Source organism: Salmo salar, chromosome ssa10 (assembly GCF_905237065.1).
Source record: "Salmo salar chromosome ssa10, Ssal_v3.1, whole genome shotgun sequence".
Taxonomy (NCBI): domain Eukaryota; kingdom Metazoa; phylum Chordata; class Actinopteri; order Salmoniformes; family Salmonidae; genus Salmo; species Salmo salar.
The window spans coordinates 115606569-115625873 of NC_059451.1; the positions used below are offsets into that span (position 1 = coordinate 115606569).

General features: G+C 49.2%; 1 protein-coding gene across 2 annotated transcripts in view; it reads right to left on the bottom strand.

The window, feature by feature from the left end:
• LOC106561633 (uncharacterized) overlaps window positions 1–19305 on the bottom strand; it is a 32595-nt gene extending 13290 nt beyond the window's left edge. The window contains exons 1-7 of one of the 2 annotated variants that reach the window (XM_045688467.1): window positions 10863–19305; window positions 10600–10655; window positions 9594–9731; window positions 9084–9298; window positions 8761–8799; window positions 4654–4727; window positions 171–311 (exon numbers count right to left, since the gene is read on the bottom strand). In XM_045688467.1, the coding sequence (XP_045544423.1) occupies window positions 171–311; window positions 4654–4727; window positions 8761–8799; window positions 9084–9298; window positions 9594–9731; window positions 10600–10655; window positions 10863–15710 (5511 nt within the window). In that variant the 5' untranslated portion in view covers window positions 15711–19305. Of the gene's footprint in view, window positions 1–170; window positions 312–4653; window positions 4728–8760; window positions 8800–9083; window positions 9299–9593; window positions 9732–10599 lie in introns of both variants that reach the window. The other variant, XM_045688466.1, reaches the window with a different exon arrangement.

The window sequence follows — 19305 nt, forward strand, 5'->3', positions numbered from 1 at the left end:
CAGAGTATTAGCTAGCAGAGTATTAGCTAGCAGAGTAGCAGCTAGCAGAGTAGCAGCTAGCAGAGTAGCAGCTAGCAGAGTAGCAGCTAGCAGAGTAGCAGAGTATTAGCTAGCAGAGTAGCAGAGTATTAGCTAGCAGTTGGGAGTCATTAGATAGTGGGACCTCTTACCTTCTCGATTTCCAGCGCTTTAGCTGCGATGGCTTGAGAGCGTCGTGTCTTAAAGTTGTCCTGCGTCTGCTCCGTCTCCTCCTTGGCCGAGACCGTCTCCTTCGGCCCCGCTAGCAGGGCTGGAGTGGGGACACTCTCCTCCTGGGAGGGCAAATGTTAAAGGGTTAGAGTACCAGGCAGGACACAGCAGGCTTAACAGATTCTGGTTTTAAATTCAAAGCGTGTGAGGGCATCACAGATTAGTCAACATGGTTGTTGCTGTAGTTTTCTTGTTGTTCAGCACAACAAAACACTTATGCATGCAGCATCTCAACATCTCAACAGTAATCTAGAACGTTAAGACCTCTACAACTTTGATCAAAGACTGTCGACAGCCAAAGATGAAGGCCCAAGCCTACAGACGTCAACCAATCATACTGCATCATTTAGTGTTAAAAGGGAAATAAAACAATTTGAGCGAAAGGAAGCCTTTTGTTACCATTGAAAACCAACAACTTGTGAAACACCCATGATTTTCAGTTTACAGAACCCAGAAAGCCTTTATCCATGGCAAGGAAATGGGTCATGCATGGTGAAGAGTCTATCGTGACCTGGTCAGACTACAAGGAAGAGACAGGCCATATAATGTACATCAATTGTCCCTCTGTGACGTGACTTAGAATAACCTACACAGGGATCTGTAACATATCCCATCCTCCATGACAAGGCAATGTTAATAAATTGTGTTTCCAAAGAAAGGTACTAAAACATGTTGAAAAGACAGATGACAAATTGATTGTCTGTACGGTAAAGGCCTCTAACTAGGTATCGTCTGTCCGGTAACGGCCTCTAACTAGGTATCGTCTGTCCGGTAACGGCCTCTAACTAGGTATCGTCTGTCCGGTAACGGCCTCTAACTAGGTCTCGTCTGTCCGGTAACGGCCTCTAACTAGGTATCGCCTGTCCGGTAACGGCCTGCAACTAGGTATCGCCTGTCCGGTAACCGCCTGCAACTAGGTATCGCCTGTACGGTAACGGCCTGCAACTAGGTATCGCCTGTACGGTAACGGCCAGCAACTAGGTATCGCCTGTACGGTAACGGCCAGCAACTAGGTATCGCCTGTACGGTAACGGCCAGCAACTAGGTATCGCCTGTACGGTAACGGCCAGCAACTAGGTATCGCCTGTACGTAACGGCCTGCAACTACATATTGTACGGTAACGGCCTGCAACTAGGTATCGCCTGTACGGTAACGGCCTGCAACTAGGTATCGCCTGTACGGTAACCGCCTGCAACTAGGTATCGCCTGTACGGTAACCGCCTGCAACTAGGTATCGCCTGTACGGTAACCGCCTGCAACTAGGTATCGCCTGTACGGTAACCGCCTGCAACTAGGTATCGCCTGTACGGTAACCGCCTGCAACTAGGTATCGCCTGTACGGTAACCGCCTGCAACTAGGTATCGCCTGTACGGTAACCGCCTGCAACTAGGTATCGCCTGTACGGTAACCGCCTGCAACTAGGTATCGCCTGTACGGTAACCGCCTGCAACTAGGTATCGCCTGTACGGTAACCGCCTGCAACTAGGTATCGCCTGTACGGTAACCGCCTGCAACTACATATTGTACGGTAACGGCCTGCAACTAGGTATCGCCTGTACGGTAACAGCCTGCAACTACATATTGTACGGTAACGGCCTGCAACTAGGTATCGCCTGTACGGTAACGGCCTGCAACTAGGTATCGCCTGTACGGTAACGGCCTGCAACTAGGTATCGCCTGTCCGGTAACGGCCTGCAACTAGGTATCGCCTGTCCGGTAACGGCCTGCAACTAGGTATCGCCTGTCCGGTAACGGCCTGCAACTAGGTATCGCCTGTCCGGTAACGGCCTGCAACTAGGTATCGCCTGTCCGGTAACGGCCTGCAACTAGGTATCGCCTGTCCGGTAACGGCCTGCAACTAGGTATCGCCTGTACGGTAACCGCCTGCAACTAGGTATCGCCTGTACGGTAACCGCCTGCAACTAGGTATCGCCTGTACGGTAACCGCCTGCAACTAGGTATCGCCTGTACGGTAACCGCCTGCAACTAGGTATCGCCTGTACGGTAACCGCCTGCAACTAGGTATCGCCTGTACGGTAACCGCCTGCAACTAGGTATCGCCTGTACGGTAACCGCCTGCAACTAGGTATGGCCTGTACGGTAACCGCCTGCAACTAGGTATGGCCTGTACGGTAACCGCCTGCAACTAGGTATGGCCTGTACGGTAACCGCCTGCAACTAGGTATCGCCTGTACGGTAACCGCCTGCAACTAGGTATCGCCTGTACGGTAACCGCCTGCAACTAGGTATCGCCTGTACGGTAACCGCCTGCAACTAGGTATCGCCTGTACGGTAACCGCCTGCAACTAGGTATCGCCTGTACGGTAACCGCCTGCAACTAGGTATCGCCTGTACGGTAACCGCCTGCAACTAGGTATCGCCTGTACGGTAACCGCCTGCAACTAGGTATCGCCTGTACGGTAACCGCCTGCAACTAGGTATCGCCTGTACGGTAACCGCCTGCAACTAGGTATCGCCTGTACGGTAACCGCCTGCAACTAGGTATCGCCTGTACGGTAACCGCCTGCAACTAGGTATCGCCTGTACGGTAACCGCCTGCAACTAGGTATCGCCTGTACGGTAACCGCCTGCAACTAGGTATCGCCTGTACGGTAACGGCCTGCAACTAGGTATCGCCTGTACGGTAACCGCCTGCAACTAGGTATCGCCTGTACGGTAACCGCCTGCAACTACATATTGTACGGTAACAACCAGCAACTAGGTATCGCCTGTACGGTAACGGCCAGCAACTAGGTATCGCCTGTACGGTAACAGCCTGCAACTAGGTATCGTCTGTACGGTAACGGCCTGCAACTAGGTATCGCCTGTACGGTAACGGCCTGCAACTAGGTATCGCCTGTACGGTAACAGCCTGCAACTAGGTATCGCCTGTACGGTAACAGCCTGCAACTACATATTGTACGGTAACGGCCTGCAACTAGGTATCGTCTGTACGGTAACAGCCTGCAACTAGGTATCGTCTGTACGGTAACAGCCTGCAACTAGGTATCGTCTGTACGGTAACAGCCTGCAACTAGGTATCGTCTGTACGGTAACAGCCTGCAACTAGGTATCGTCTGTACGGTAACAGCCTGCAACTAGGTATCGTCTGTACGGTAACAGCCTGCAACTAGGTATCGTCTGTACGGTAACAGCCTGTAACTACATATTGTACGGTAACAGCCTGTAACTACATATTGTACCGTAACAGCCTGCAACTAGGTATCGTCTGTACGTTAACAGCCTGTAACTAGGTATCGCCTGTACGGTAACAGCCTGTAACTACATATTGTACGGTAACAGCCTGTAACTACATATTGTACGGTAACAGCCTGCAACTAGGTATTGCCTGTACGGTAACAGCCTGTAACTACATATTGTACGGTAACAGCCTGCAACTAGGTATTGCCTGTACGGTAACAGCCTGCAACTAGGTATTGCCTGTACGGTAACAGCCTGTAACTACATATTGTACGGTAACAGCCTGTAACTACATATTGTACGGTAACAGCCTGTAACTACATATTGTACGGTAACAGCCTGCAACTAGGTATTGCCTGTACGGTAACAGCCTGTAACTACATATTGTACGGTAACAGCCTGCAACTAGGTATTGCCTGTACGGTAACAGCCTGTATCTACATATTGTACGGTGACAGCCTGTAACTACATATTGTACGGTGACAGCCTGTAACTACATATCGTGTACGGTAACGGCCTGCAACTAGGTATCGCCTGTACGGTAACGGCCTGCAACTAGGTATCGCCTGTACGGTAACGGCCTGCAACTAGGTATCGCCTGTACGGTAACGGCCTGCAACTAGGTATCGCCTGTACGGTAACGGCCTGCAACTAGGTATCGCCTGTACGGTAACGGCCTGCAACTAGGTATCGCCTGTACGGTAACGGCCTGCAACTAGGTATCGCCTGTACGGTAACGGCCTGCAACTAGGTATCGCCTGTACGGTAACGGCCTGCAACTAGGTATCGCCTGTACGGTAACGGCCTGCAACTAGGTATCGCCTGTACGGTAACGGCCTGCAACTAGGTATCGCCTGTACGGTAACGGCCTGCAACTAGGTATCGCCTGTACGGTAACGGCGTGCAACTAGGTATCGCCTGTACGGTAACGGCCTGCAACTAGGTATCGCCTGTACGGTAACAGCCTGCAACTACGTATTGAGGCTCACGAATTGCCATTTTACAATCCGGTGCTGGCAAAACATTGTGGTCATCGGAGATTGTTCTAGCTTTTAGGAATAGTGTAACGCTACTATGCTAAATGGTATGTTCTACAGGTATAGTAGAGATACAAACACTGATCGTATCAAGTGGATGTGAGGGGGGTTAATTGAATTAAGAGCAACTGTAGTCATGTAGTTACATAGTCATGCAGCCCCACCTTGATTGCCACACAGCTTTTCGCTGATCCGTCTAGGGAGGTACTTCTGGTGTGGCTTAGCAACCTGGGCTTATCTGTGGAGAATAGGAGAACAGACAGTAAAACTAAGAAGCATTTAAACAGAAGCAATGTGAAAGATAACAGGACAGCGGTAAACCAAATAAATCAGGACCACCGACCGCAGTACAACTCTATTTAAATCCTCTCAATATTTAAAAACATATTGGGGAACTAACACTAACATTCTCTCTAGTCATCTACCAGGTGATCGTTGCACCAGTACAGTTAACAACAGATAAGACGAGATGCTATGGGACTGTGGATAAGCACAGCACGGACAAATCGTTGGTTATTTTACATTCGCTCGTTGGAATAGCTCACACAACAGCGGTTGACAAGTTCAGCTGTGACTAAATTGAAAATATTGTGCTCCGCCGGCTCCAATAAGTCTATAAACAACAAATATGGACGGACTGGTGGGTTTGTTTTTATTTAAGGAATCTCCCATGGCGATGAGACTGAGCCAAAGTGAAATTAAAAACTCTTCCTTCCAGGATGTTTGATTCCTTTTTTCCCCAGCTAAACAGCAGAGATCTCAGGTTGTGAGAATGACTGAGACACCAAGCAACACATGTGGTTCCTTAGTTCAAACTGCAGCAAAATTAGAAGTCAATATTTTAAAATGTTGGATTTCCTCTGATACTATTAACAGATGCTTCCTTGAATGAGAGATCATGTATATTTAGGCAAAAGTAGGCTATTTGCCATGTTAGAAGAGTAGCACCGACCTAAGATAGAACTCTCTCTCTAGGACAGACCATGTGTGTGCGTTGTGAAGAGAACCTGGTAACGTGGTATGACAGTCACTCACCAGACACACTGAACTAGCGGACAAGAGGCAGCCGCGCAACAAATTATTAGTGACCGATGGATCAGCAGATAACAGATAATGATGAACTGCAAATCCAGAAGAGGAGCATCCAGGAGTGGTTGTGTTTGGTGTGCCGTTGTATGTGCCTAGTCGTGCTCTGACATTTATTAGTTTGCTAGCAAGCTAAATAGCGATTAGCGGCTAACAAGATTTAGGCCCAACTTGCTAAGAGAAGACAAACTAGCTGTTTTCAGATGTAAGAAACACACCAAAAAGTGTCATTACAAACGCTAGTGGATTTACATTAAGAAGCAAAGTGAAAACATCATTGTTGTCATCAACCTCATAGACTTTTTCTATTGTATTATTTACTGTACGTTTGTTTATTCCATATGTAACTGTTGTTGTTTGTGTCGAACTGCTTTGCTTTATCTTGGCCAGGTCGCAGTTGTAAATGAGAACTTGTTCTCAACTTGCCTACCTGGTTAAATAAATGTGATTTTTTTATTTTTTATTTATAATAATTGACCATGCAGACCGAACGCAAGTGTCTCGTGGTCAAGCAACAATAAATGTGCTCCTTGAGTGACAGGGGGCGGGGCTAGGTCTGTGTGGAAAGCAGACAGACAGACAGACAGACAGACAGACAGACAGACACAGAGACAGACAAGTAGCCTAGTAAACTACAAAAATGGACGTTACACACGGCGTATCACATTTAACAGACCCAATGTATTAGAGCAGGTCTAAGAGGGTATCTGTCAGCTTAAATTCGTGAATTGTTGTGAGCGTTATCAATTATTCAGACTGAAGACTTCCAATGTGCTCCGTCTCCTCCACAGTAGCATGTATGAGTAAAAGACGATATTTAAAAACCTCTGCAGTGATGATGAGAAAGGACTTTTCAATAAAAACTAAAAAAAGTGTGAAATGGTTGCATTGGACATGGGGGTATGTAAGGACACTGTTACTGTCCCTCCTCTCCTCCAACCCCAATATTCTCCTTAATCCCAAAATCACCCAATACTCCCACACTGATATGCAAATCGATGTTATCGATGTTATATCCACCGGGGGGCGGGGGGAATCATCCTAGTCTTTTTATTCTATTCAGTGATGGAATTATTTTGGAGCACAAAAGAGAGTTACTAAGTAATGGTATGCATGCCCCACTCCACTCACAAGGGAAGGTAATGTGAGTGGGTGGGTGTTTTGGTTTGATCTTGAAGACATCTGCTAGCTCAGTGTGCACGCTACTCCCACACCAGCCAAAAGGTCAGACCTTGAATCAAAAGCCTTCGAGAATAGTGTGTATGTATAATTAAAATGGTTAACATGTTCCAGCACCTCTCTTTAAATACACACCTCCACTGAAAACAGATGCTCCTCTCAGAGAGAGGTGCTCAATTTGAGCTTTTACATCACTTCAAACCAAGGTGCCAAATTGTTATTTTATGGATAGGCTTATATGTAGAAAAACCCAATTTGAGGGGTATGCTGGATCCAGGGATGCAAACTGGTGAGGGTCCAAAAAAAATGACACTTTTTTGTTGTTGCACTGAAACATGCAAAATAAATCCCTGCTAGGAGGAAATGCAGGTTAACTTATTAAAGAAAGAAAATGATCTACATGATCACCCTGTGTGTAAAATAAAAAAAAGTGGTTAATGTGAACCAAACGCACAGCTAAAAAATGTAAAGAAAGCAATCCAATGTTATTTGTTGCCTAGATTTTACTGCAAATGACATTCAAGTCTTGAGAAAAAAAACAATACACTAATATTGCAGTTAGCCATGACAGCCTTTATAATAGAACGCTTGTGACCACACACACACACACACACACACACACACACACACACACACACACACACACACACACACACACACACACACACACACACACACCCTAAATATTGCACTTGGGTAAAAAACATCTTAAAGTAGAAATAGAATGAAACAAACAGGCATTCTACTTTTGCTCTATTATAGTGGCCACTATAGTAGATGTCGATCAAGTGCACAAGGCTACATGTGTGCAAAAATAATCTGATTAAAGAACCCCCACACTCACACGTTACTGTCAAGTTCAACACAACAAAAGCAATATCTTTGGGCTACACATTATTACATTGTACACGTTCTGCCTGTGGACATATGTTCAACAATATGCCAGCAGAGCATGATACCCTTTGTTGGCATAATTGATCTCATTCAGGCAGAGTACACCTGACATACCCCTTTTTATCCACTGTACTGAAAAAGTGAGAAAGAGGGAACGTGTGGTGCTCCTTTGACTTCTGGTGACATCCATCTTAAACCAGGCCCAGCTCCAGCTAGTTACGCTTGATCCCTGAATCCACTGGCCTAACAAGCAACGCCTCATTTTCACCTAATTATCTCATTCTGAAAGTTAACCACATAACGTTACTTCAGAGGGAAAACATCAGTTCACAGATAGTTCGTTAGCTAGTTAACATTTCAGTTTGCCAGGGTCCACTAAGTAACTAACGCGTCGCGTTATAACTTGAGGAATGGCAAGGAGTCATATACCAGTTAATACTATAGCGAATTGGTTAGGTTACTAACGTTAGCTGTCTGACTTTATTAGCCAGCTAATTTTCACACAATAAACTCAATTACTTGATCAGTTAAGTTGGATAATGTTGCTCAACATTTCTTGTCTAGCTAACGGACAATTCGATCCAGCTAGCAAGATACTTAACAATGCTAACAATACTTGTTCCACCACAGTTTCTCCATCACCTCAAACTTTCCAAATGCCAGTTGTTTTTCGCTTACAGTTCATGAAGTATGCTTCATCACCTTCTCACCCCGGTCTCCATGGTCAGGCTTCTCACCGACCTCTCAGTTACCGTTCAGGGGACGCGCAAACTGCCTTCCCACTCTCCCGCTGTCTTTCCAGAGCGCGCGCTGATGCTGTAACTAAGCAACTTGATTCTCTTCTCTCTTCAGCCGCGTGCTGCATTCTGTTGTTACTGAACGATTGGCTGAGCCTTGGATGCAGCCAGTAGTGATCCAAACGCGCATCACTTGTTCGCATGCAGCCAGTAGTGATCCAAAGCACCACCCCTCCTCCAAACTTTTCTTATCAGAGCTACACGAATCACTTAGGTCACCTATTTTGGATTCAGAAAGGCACATTTCGCCGAAAGGTGACTAGTTTGCATCCCTGTGGATCATTGCATCGGCTTGACTGTGTAATCTAGACTTACCAGGTTCTCTGTTCTGGCTGTGAGGCTCTTCGTTATACCCTGGAGGGGCGAGAGAGAAAAAGGTCCCCAAAATGACTGGCAGCAAACGTACCACAAAGGATGAATGTCCAATGCATTGCTTCATGTCAAGTAGTATGGACACTGGTACAGAGCCAGACTGAAGTGATAGACTTAAAACTGATATTGTTAATCATTGACAGCTGAACTAAAGCGCTGTGTTCTCTGTAGTTAAACCAAAGGAAACTCCCGTCCCCTATGCGTCCTGGTCAAATTAAGTGCACTTTATAGGGAATAATAAGGAACAATTTGGGATGCAGACTTACTCTTCTGCTGGCTCTGCTGGTAGGAGAAGCTCTTCTGGTCCCTGTCTGGGGAGTAGCTCCTTTTGCTGGTGTTGGACCCAGAGCGCATGATAACAGGGCCTGGTGGGATATCCATCCTGATGGGAGAGCGATCCCGTACTGTTTTGTAAGTGTCCCCGGGTGGGCCTGCAGGGTAGGGGCCCAGGCCCCTTCGCCTAAGACCCTCAGGGTCCTCTCTGACAAGACAATGAGAGAGAGAGAGATAAGGGGATTCAAGGGCCCATCCATTGAGGTCCATTCAACTATTGAACTAAAGGCAATGTCTCTACCCATGATAAGTGCTTGGATTCTAAAACCCTCTAAGTGTAGAGTGAAAAAACTAAACACTAAAGTTGCTGGACAAAATAAATTGTGGTTTGTGTCTTGAAAAACAGTAAAACTGAAAGCCAACAACACCTGAAGTTGCTGGGTCTAACGAGTGGTTTTGGCACTTGGTCCATTAACTAAGTGCACTGGAAGGGATAGGCCTACCCTCGGTCCAAGTACATGATGGCCTGCATCAGATTGGGGTCCACTCTATTGGGGTTAGCTGCTGAAGACACGGTCCTCGACAGAGGCGCTATTCCTTTAACTCTGCTGCTGAGGTGGGAGCCCGCTCTGCTGCTTATCCTAAAAATGACACAAGAAAATACCTCAATCAAATATGATCAAAGTAAATACTTCTCCATATACTATATCTGAAGAAAATACTGTCCTATCTTTAAAACCAACTAGTTCTAGTCTGAAGATTAGCCTAGATCAGTGGTTCCCAAACGTTTTATAGTCCCGTACCCCTTCAAACATTCAACCTCCAGCAGCATTTAGCACCAGGGTCAGCACACTCTCAAATGTTGTTTTTTGCCATCATTGTAAGCCTGCCACACACACACACTATACGATACATTTATTCAAACATAAGAACGAGTGAGTTGTCGTCACAACCCGGCTTGTGGGAAGTGACATAAGAGCTCTTATAGAACAAGGGCACAAATAATAATATAATAATAAATCAATCATTTTGCTCTTCATTTAACCCTCTTACATATAAAACCTTATTTGTTCATAAAAAAATGTGAATAACTCACCACTGGTTAATGAGAAGGGTGTGCACATAACCCTGCAATGTAGGGCTGTATTGGAGAGTCTCAGTCTTAAATCATTTCACCCAGACTATTTACATTGACACCCCCCCCCCCACCCCGCTTTTTTTTTTTTTTTTTACACTGCTGCAACTCGTTGTTTATGAACAGTCACTTTAAAAATGACCTTGACTAACCTGTACCCCCGCACATTGACTCAGTACCAGTACTCCCTGTATAAATACTCGTTATTGTTATTTTGTGTAACTTTTTTTTTTTTCTTAACTATATTTCTTGAACTGCATTGTTGGTTAAGGGTTTGTGAGTAAGCATTTCAAGGTACAGTCTACACCCGTTGTATTTGCGCATGTGACAAATACAATTTGATTTGCATACTATGGCACCCTGATGGTTCTCACCAGGTCTGGGAGAGGGTGCTGATGCAGATACAGGCTGAGGGGATACGAAGCCAAGCCTGGGAGAGGGTGCTGATGCAGATACAGGCTGAGAGCGAGGAGATACGAAGCCAAGCCTGGGAGAGGGTGCTGATGCAGATACAGGCTGAGGGAGAGGGGAAACGAGGCCAAGCCTGGGAGAGGGTGCTGATGCAGATACAGGCTGAGAGCGAGGAGATACGAAGCCAAGCCTGGGAGAGGGTGCTGATGTAGATACGAGGCCAAGCCTGGGAGAGGGTGCTGATGTAGATACAGGCTGAGGGGATACGAGGCCAAGCCTGGGAGAGGGTGCTGATGTAGATACAGGCTGAGGGGATACGAAGCGAAGCCTGGGAGAGGATGCTGATGTAGATACAGGCTGAGGGGATACGAGGCCAAGCCTGGGAGAGGGTGCTGATGTAGATACAGGCTGAGGGGATACGAAGCCAAGCCTGGGAGAGGGTGCTGATGTAGATACAGGCTGAGGGAGAGGAGATACGAAGCCAAGCCTGGGAGAGGGTGCTGATGTAGATACAGGCTGAGGGGATACGAAGCCAAGCCTGGGAGAGGGTGCTGATGTAGATACAGGCTGAGGGAGAGGGGAAACGAGGCCAAGCCTGGGAGAGGGTGCTGATGCAGATACAGGCTGAGAGCGAGGAGATACGAGGCCAAGCCTGCGAGAGGGTGCTGATGTAGATACAGGCTGAGGGGATACGAGGCCAAGCCTGGGAGAGGGTGCTGATGCAGATACAGGCTGAGGGGATACGAAGCCAAGCCTGGGAGAGGGTGCTGATGTAGATACAGGCTGAGGGGATACGAGGCCAAGCCTGGGAGAGGGTGCTGATGTAGATACAGGCTGAGGGGATACGAGGCCAAGCCTGGGAGAGGGTGCTGATGTAGATACAGGCTGAGAGCGAGGGGATACGAGGCCAAGCCTGGGAGAGGGTGCTGATGTAGATACAGGCTGAGGGGATACGAGGCCAAGCCTGGGAGAGGGTGCTGATGCAGATACAGGCTGAGGGAGAGGGGATACGAGGCCAAGCCTGGGAGAGGGTGCTGATGTAGATACAGGCTGAGGGAGAGGGGATAGGAGGCCAAGCCTGGGAGAGGGTGCTGATGCAGATACAGGCTGAGAGCGAGGAGATACGAGGCCAAGCCTGGGAGAGGGTGCTGATGCAGATACAGGCTGAGGGAGAGGGGATACGAGGCCAAGCCTGGGAGAGGGTGCTGATGCAGATACAGGCTGAGAGCGAGGAGATACGAGGCCAGGTCTGGGAGAGGGTGCTGATGTAGATACAGGCTGAGGGGATACGAAGCCAAGCCTGGGAGAGGGTGCTGATGTAGATACAGGCTGAGGGGATACGAGGCCAAGCTTGGGAGAGGGTGCTGATGTAGATACAGGCTGAGGGGATACGAAGCCAAGCCTGGGAGAGGGTGCTGATGCAGATACAGGCTGAGGGAGAGGGGATACGAAGCCAAGCCTGGGAGAGGGTGCTGATGTAGATACAGGCTGAGGGAGAGGGGATACGAAGCCAAGCCTGGGAGAGGGTGCTGATGTAGATACGAGGCCAAGCCTGGGAGAGGGTGCTGATGCAGATACAGGCTGAGGGAGAGGGGATACGAAGCCAAGCCTGGGAGAGGGTGCTGATGCAGATACAGGCTGAGGGGATACGAGGCCAAGCCTGGGAGAGGGTGCTGATGCAGATACAGGCTGAGGGAGAGGGGATACGAGGCCAAGCCTGGGACAGGGTGCTGATGTAGATACAGGCTGAGGGGATACGAAGCCAAGCCTGGGAGAGGGTGCTGATGCAGATACAGGCTGAGAGCGAGGAGATGCGAAGCCAAGCATGGGAGAGGGTGCTGATGCAGATACAGGCTGAGGGGATACGAAGCCAAGCCTGGGAGAGGGTGCTGATGTAGATACAGGCTGAGGGGATACGAAGCCAAGCCTGGGAGAGGGTGCTGATGTAGATACAGGCTGAGGGAGAGGAGATACGAAGCCAAGCCTGGGAGAGGGTGCTGATGTAGATACAGGCTGAGAGCGAGGAGATACGAGGCCAAGCCTGCGAGAGGGTGCTGATGTAGATACAGGCTGAGGGGATACGAGGCCAAGCCTGGGAGAGGGTGCTGATGCAGATACAGGCTGAGGGGATACGAAGCCAAGCCTGGGAGAGGGTGCTGATGTAGATACAGGCTGAGGGGATACGAGGCCAAGCCTGGGAGAGGGTGCTGATGTAGATACAGGTTGAGGGGATACGAGGCCAAGCCTGGGAGAGGGTGCTGATGTAGATACAGGCTGAGAGCGAGGGGATACGAGGCCAAGCCTGGGAGAGGGTGCTGATGTAGATACAGGCTGAGGGGATACGAGGCCAAGCCTGGGAGAGGGTGCTGATGCAGATACAGGCTGAGGGAGAGGGGATACGAGGCCAAGCCTGGGAGAGGGTGCTGATGTAGATACAGGCTGAGGGAGAGGGGATAGGAGGCCAAGCCTGGGAGAGGGTGCTGATGCAGATACAGGCTGAGAGCGAGGAGATACGAGGCCAAGCCTGGGAGAGGGTGCTGATGCAGATACAGGCTGAGGGAGAGGGGATACGAGGCCAAGCCTGGGAGAGGGTGCTGATGTAGATACAGGCTGAGGGAGAGGGGAAACGAGGCCAAGCCTGGGAGAGGGTGCTGATGCAGATACAGGCTGAGAGCGAGGAGATACGAGGCCAAGTCTGGGAGAGGGTGCTGATGTAGATACAGGCTGAGGGGATACGAAGCCAAGCCTGGGAGAGGGTGCTGATGTAGATACAGGCTGAGGGGATACGAGGCCAAGCCTGGGAGAGGGTGCTGATGTAGATACAGGCTGAGGGGATACGAAACCAAGCCTGGGAGAGGGTGCTGATGCAGATACAGGCTGAGGGAGAGGGGATACGAAGCCAAGCCTGGGAGAGGGTGCTGATGTAGATACAGGCTGAGGGAGAGGGGATACGAAGCCAAGCCTGGGAGAGGGTGCTGATGTAGATACGAGGCCAAGCCTGGGAGAGGGTGCTGATGCAGATACAGGCTGAGGGAGAGGGGATACGAGGCCAAGCCTGGGAAAGGGTGCTGATGTAGATACAGGCTGAGGGGATACGAAGCCAAGCCTGGGAGAGGGTGCTGATGCAGATACAGGCTGAGAGCGAGGAGATACGAAGCCAAGCCTGGGAGAGGGTGCTGATGCAGATACAGGCTGAGGGAGAGGGGATACGAGGCCAAGCCTGGGAGAGGGTGCTGATGTAGATACAGGCTGAGGGAGAGGGGAAACGAGGCCAAGCCTGGGAGAGGGTGCTGATGCAGATACAGGCTGAGAGCGAGGAGATGCGAAGCCAAGCATGGGAGAGGGTGCTGATGCAGATACAGGCTGAGGGGATACGAAGCCAAGCCTGGGAGAGGGTGCTGATGCAGATACAGGCTGAGGGGATACGAGGCCAAGCCTGGGAGAGGGTGCTGATGTAGATACAGGCTGAGGGGATACGAAGCCAAGCCTGGGAGAGGGTGCTGATGCAGATACAGGCTGAGGGGATACGAAGCCAAGCCTGGGAGAGGGTGCTGATGTAGATACAGGCTGAGGGGATACGAGGCCAAGCCTGGGAGAGGGTGCTGATGTAGATACAGGTTGAGGGGATACGAGGCCAAGCCTGGGAGAGAGTGCTGATGTAGATACAGGCTGAGAGCGAGGGGATACGAAGCCAAGCCTGGGAGAGGGTGCTGATGCAGATACAGGCTGAGGGAGAGGGGATACGAGGCCAAGCCTGGGAGAGGGTGCTGATGTAGATACAGGCTGAGGGAGAGGGGAAACGAGGCCAAGCCTGGGAGAGGGTGCTGATGCAGATACAGGCTGAGAGCGAGGAGATACGAGGCCAAGCCTGGGAGAGGGTGCTGATGTAGATACAGGCTGAGGGGATACGAAGCCAAGCCTGGGAGAGGGTGCTGATGTAGATACAGGCTGAGGGGATACGAGGCCAAGCCTGGGAGAGGGTGCTGATGTAGATACAGGCTGAGGGGATACGAGGCCAAGCCTGGGAGAGGGTGCTGATGTAGATACAGGCTGAGGGGATACGAGGCCAAGCCTGGGAGAGGGTGCTGATGTAGATACAGGCTGAGGGGATATGAGGCCAAGCCTGGGAGAGGGTGCTGATGCAGATACAGGCTGAGGGAGGGGGGATACGAGGCCAAGCCTGGGAGAGGGTGCTGATGTAGATACAGGCTGAGGGAGAGGGGAAACGAGGCCAAGCCTGGGAGAGGGTGCTGATGCAGATACAGGCTGAGAGCGAGGAGATACGAGGCCAAGCCTGGGAGAGGATGCTGATGTAGATACAGGCTGAGGGGATACGAGGCCAAGCCTGGGAGAGGGTGCTGATGTAGATACAGGCTGAGGGGATACGAAGCCAAGCCTGGGAGAGGGTGCTGATGCAGATACAGGCTGAGGGAGAGGGGATTCGAGGCCAAGCCTGGGAGAGGGTGCTGATGCAGATACAGGCTGAGGGAGAGGGGATACGAAGCCAAGTCTGGGAGAGGGTGCTGATGTAGATACAGGCTGAGGGAGAGGGGATACGAAGCCAAGCCTGGGAGAGGGTGCTGATGCAGATACAGGCTGAGGGGATACGAGGCCAAGCCTGGGAGAGGGTGCTGATGCAGATACAGGCTGAGGGAGAGGGGATAGGAAGCCAAGCCTGGGAGAGGGTGCTGATGCAGATACAGGCTGAGGGAGAGGGGATAGGAAGCCAAGCCTGGGAGAGGGTGCTGATGCAGATACAGGCTGAGGGAGAGGGGATATGAGGCCAAGCCTGGGAGAGGGTGCTGATGTAGATACAGGCTGAGGGAGAGGGGAAACGAGGCCAAGCCTGGGAGAGGGTGCTGATGCCGATACAGGCTGAGAGCGAGGGGATACGAGGCCAAGCCTGGGAGAGGGTGCTGATGTAGATACAGGCTGAGGGGATACGAAGCCAAGCCTGGGAGAGGGTGCTGATGCAGATACAGGCTGAGGGGATATGAGGCCAAGCCTGAAGAACGCCACTCATCTCCTCAGTGAACGCATCGACATAAGGCCACAATGAGCGCACTCCATGCATGACTGAGGGTACAGGGCAGGTTGCGCATGCTCCTGACCCAGGCAGGATAGGCAGATCTTATGGCCGTCAGATTCAGGTATAAAGCAGCCACACTGCTGAGGTATAACTAGACGAAATCTAAGACGTCAAATAAATGATATCCAGCTCAAGACTCCAGCTACGTATTTGGTTTGCTAACTTGCTAGATAAGTGTCAAGATGTCAAGATCAAGCTTCTTGGTTACAGCAGAGACATTCAATCCCTTCCTTGATCATGATCCCTGTTGCCTAAATAGTTTTGTGCGTAACCCAAAGAAAGATCTACTTGGAGAAAAACATTTTTAGATTATTTTGGGGGAAACAGCACCCCTTGTGTTCACTTCTGGTAAAACCATATACCCCAGGTAGGGTACAGAAACGGTATGAACATCTGGATACCGCCCAACCCTAGAGGTATATATAAATTAACCATCCAATGGCACCTGGTTTTCATGACCCCTGCGTGAACTTACAGGGCCACGTCCCAAACAAAGTGCAAGCCTAACATGTCCTCCAGCTTTTACGACCCCCAGACCGGTTTGAAGTAGCCAAGGCTCAGACTGCCATTTACCAAATAAAGTTAATTACCACCATTGCAGTGAGCGATTCCCCTAAACTCACCTCTCTTTCCATAACAAACCTATGAAAAAGTAATTCTGTAGACACTATACTTGGAGAATTTTTTGGGGGGCTTTTGAAGAAAATTCCTTTAAAGTGATTTAAAATATATATATTTTTATACTATATCTATAACAGCATCTTCAAAGCAGTTCTTCCAATTTAGAAAGATGCTCTCTAAACACGTTATATCTCTGTGGACCAGGGAGAATAAAACATGCTGATCTGAACCAAATAGACATCAGAGCAACTAGGTGGCACAGCCCCACCTGCAATAGGAGTTTCAATATCTCTTTCAGGATCCAAAAAGAGCAAACTGCCTAATACCAGGGTGGGAAAATGAGGCCCTGGCTGTCTGAGCCAGGATGTAGAAGATCAGAGAGGTTTTTGTTCCAAAATGACACCCTATTCCCCGTATAGTGTAGAACTTTTGATAAAGTATTGAACTATATAGGGAATAGGGTGCAATCTGAGACTCCACCTCCCTTTATTCAAAAGGTCATGCTAGTAAAGCCACCATGCATTACACCCAAATCATCAGACAAACAAATAAAAGCATTTACGACCTCATTTTGAAAACTAATATATAAACCCAAAACCAATTTAATTGGCTTCTTTAGTCAAACGGCAGCCGACCCCTGCCATCTCTTTCATCATCTTACTGAATGCAATCAGCCACACACACAAATATAACATGACTGCAATTATGGGTTGAGGTCTAATTACAAAGACAGGTTTACAAAAAACCCATTAGACCAGCATGCAGCAAGGTTTGGCTGAGGTGACTTTGAAAGTTCAAAGGGAGAGTAGTTGACTCCTAACCAGTTGCACTTCTGGCACTTAACAAGGCTCCTTATTTTCCCTCATTATCTGTTATTCATCACGAGGTCAAGAGCTCCACAAAGGAGCAGATTGATTAATGCCTGCCTCAGTTGCCAAGGCCCCCCCGCAGTGTTCACAACACACACGCCCTCTGCATGTAAGTGGGGGACCCTGTGACTGAGGACCATGAAGCAGCCCCCTAGGCCCAGAACCCAGTCCTTAGTTGTGTTAGGGAGAGGTAGTGGGGTGGTGGTGTGGCCTTGCTGTTCATCTTCTGTCTGGCCACCTCAGTCTCCACATGGCCGGTCGATGAAACACCTCCGGCCAGGAGCGAGACCCTCCAAAGACTTCCTGGACGCTGCTTCCTGTGGGCTGCACTGCAGAGGTGAGGACTCCCGTCAACCTCCTGACCAGACAATAGTGGAAAACCAGACCCAGATGCCTGCCTGCTGCCCTGTCAACACCACACCAGGAGTCTGCTATAGCCTCCACTGCCTACAAGTCTCCTACAAGCCAAGGAAGCAGTTATGACTATTGGCATTATTCTAATGTGAACCAAAAAAGCAGAACTTGGAGAATTGAATTGTAAACAAAACTTCTGGGATTTACAAGCTCTAAATACGATTTTTAGCCAATTATCTTGTGCATTTCTGCAACACCGACAGGCCGTGGCACGCTCCGGGACTGACACGGCCACTCATTTTTAGCATGTATTTCAACAACATGCTTATTATCGTGGTTCCAAACGTTGAATAGATTAACATCTCTGGGGTGAACAATTAATCATTCATTCATTCAAAAGATTACGTTTGGAACCACCTTGCCTTACAACAACTGTGATATATGAAAGCAAAAAAAAGTCAAGGGTAGACTGTGTACATACAGGAGTCATGAGGTAAACAAACTACTCATCCCACACAGCATTGCGGTCTGTGTCGTCCAGTCAAAGAGCAGATGCAAGTCACGTGATCTGTTGGCGAGCACATAATGCTGCTCAATCATCCAATCACGGCGGAGATGCAAGTGACTTGCTCTGTTGACGAACACTCAAGTGTTCGCTTGTGGAGCACGTGACTTGTACCTGCTCTATTACTGGACGAAATAGACAGCAAGGCTCATGGTTAGTGTAGTTATTTTGGGGGGGGGTGTACTCGTTACACCAGAAATTGATGGTAAAAACAACTTCTCAACACAGAGGTTGAAACATTCATAACCGATGGGCACTACAACAACATATGAATTGTCTTGCCATCTTGGAAGAAAATAGAATGTCTACGTTGCACAGTAATATCACTATCGTTAATATTTATTATCACGACGGGTGACTGCATTGAGAATGAATTTCCTGGAACCTCTCGTCAGGGCCCTATACAGAGGTTGGATGGTCATATAATGGTTGCTAACGGAATTGGAATCTGGTCCAATAAGAGCTTGCTCTCCCTCTCTCTCCCCCCCAGGAAAGCAGAGAGAGCATGTACGCTGTGCATTGATTCTGGAGATAGCAAAGAGCATGGTGGTGGTTGTTTAGCTGGAGAGGGAGTGACCGGCTGCCCAGCTGGTTCTCCGGGAGGGGGAGGGGGGTAGTCTTGTTGGCTCAGTGAGTCGTGCCCTTTGTCCTCGTCTGGAGCCTGGTGTGACTCCACTTGTGGAGGAATGAAGGGGAGGGGTTGGTCTTGGCCTGTGAACTGTTGCCACTCTGCTTTGGGCCACTGCTACATGGATGTCTTGGCAGCACTGGGACAGAGCAGAGCCACTGGCTTTAGCTGTGCTGTGCCGTGTGTGTGGGGTGGAGCTCCAAGCCCCTCAAGGACAGGAGTGTGGTGGTCGATAAGTGGAATACGTTATGAAACGAGAGCCACCAGCCTCCTCTCGGTCTTTCCCTCGCAATGGCTCAGAGATAAGTTGGCAAATTCGCTTCAGTCCCTCTTCAATATGATTGTGTGATATAAGTCAAGTGTGATATATCTCTAGTGGGGATTTCAGTCTAAGCTTTTCCTGAGATGGGTACTAATTCCTACTGCGCCGTAAGAATTAAAAGTACAGAATTCAAGGTTTTGATCCATGCCGTATGTTATATAATCAAAGTGATTGATTACACAAATAGACATACAGTACCAGTCAACAGTTTGGACAACTAC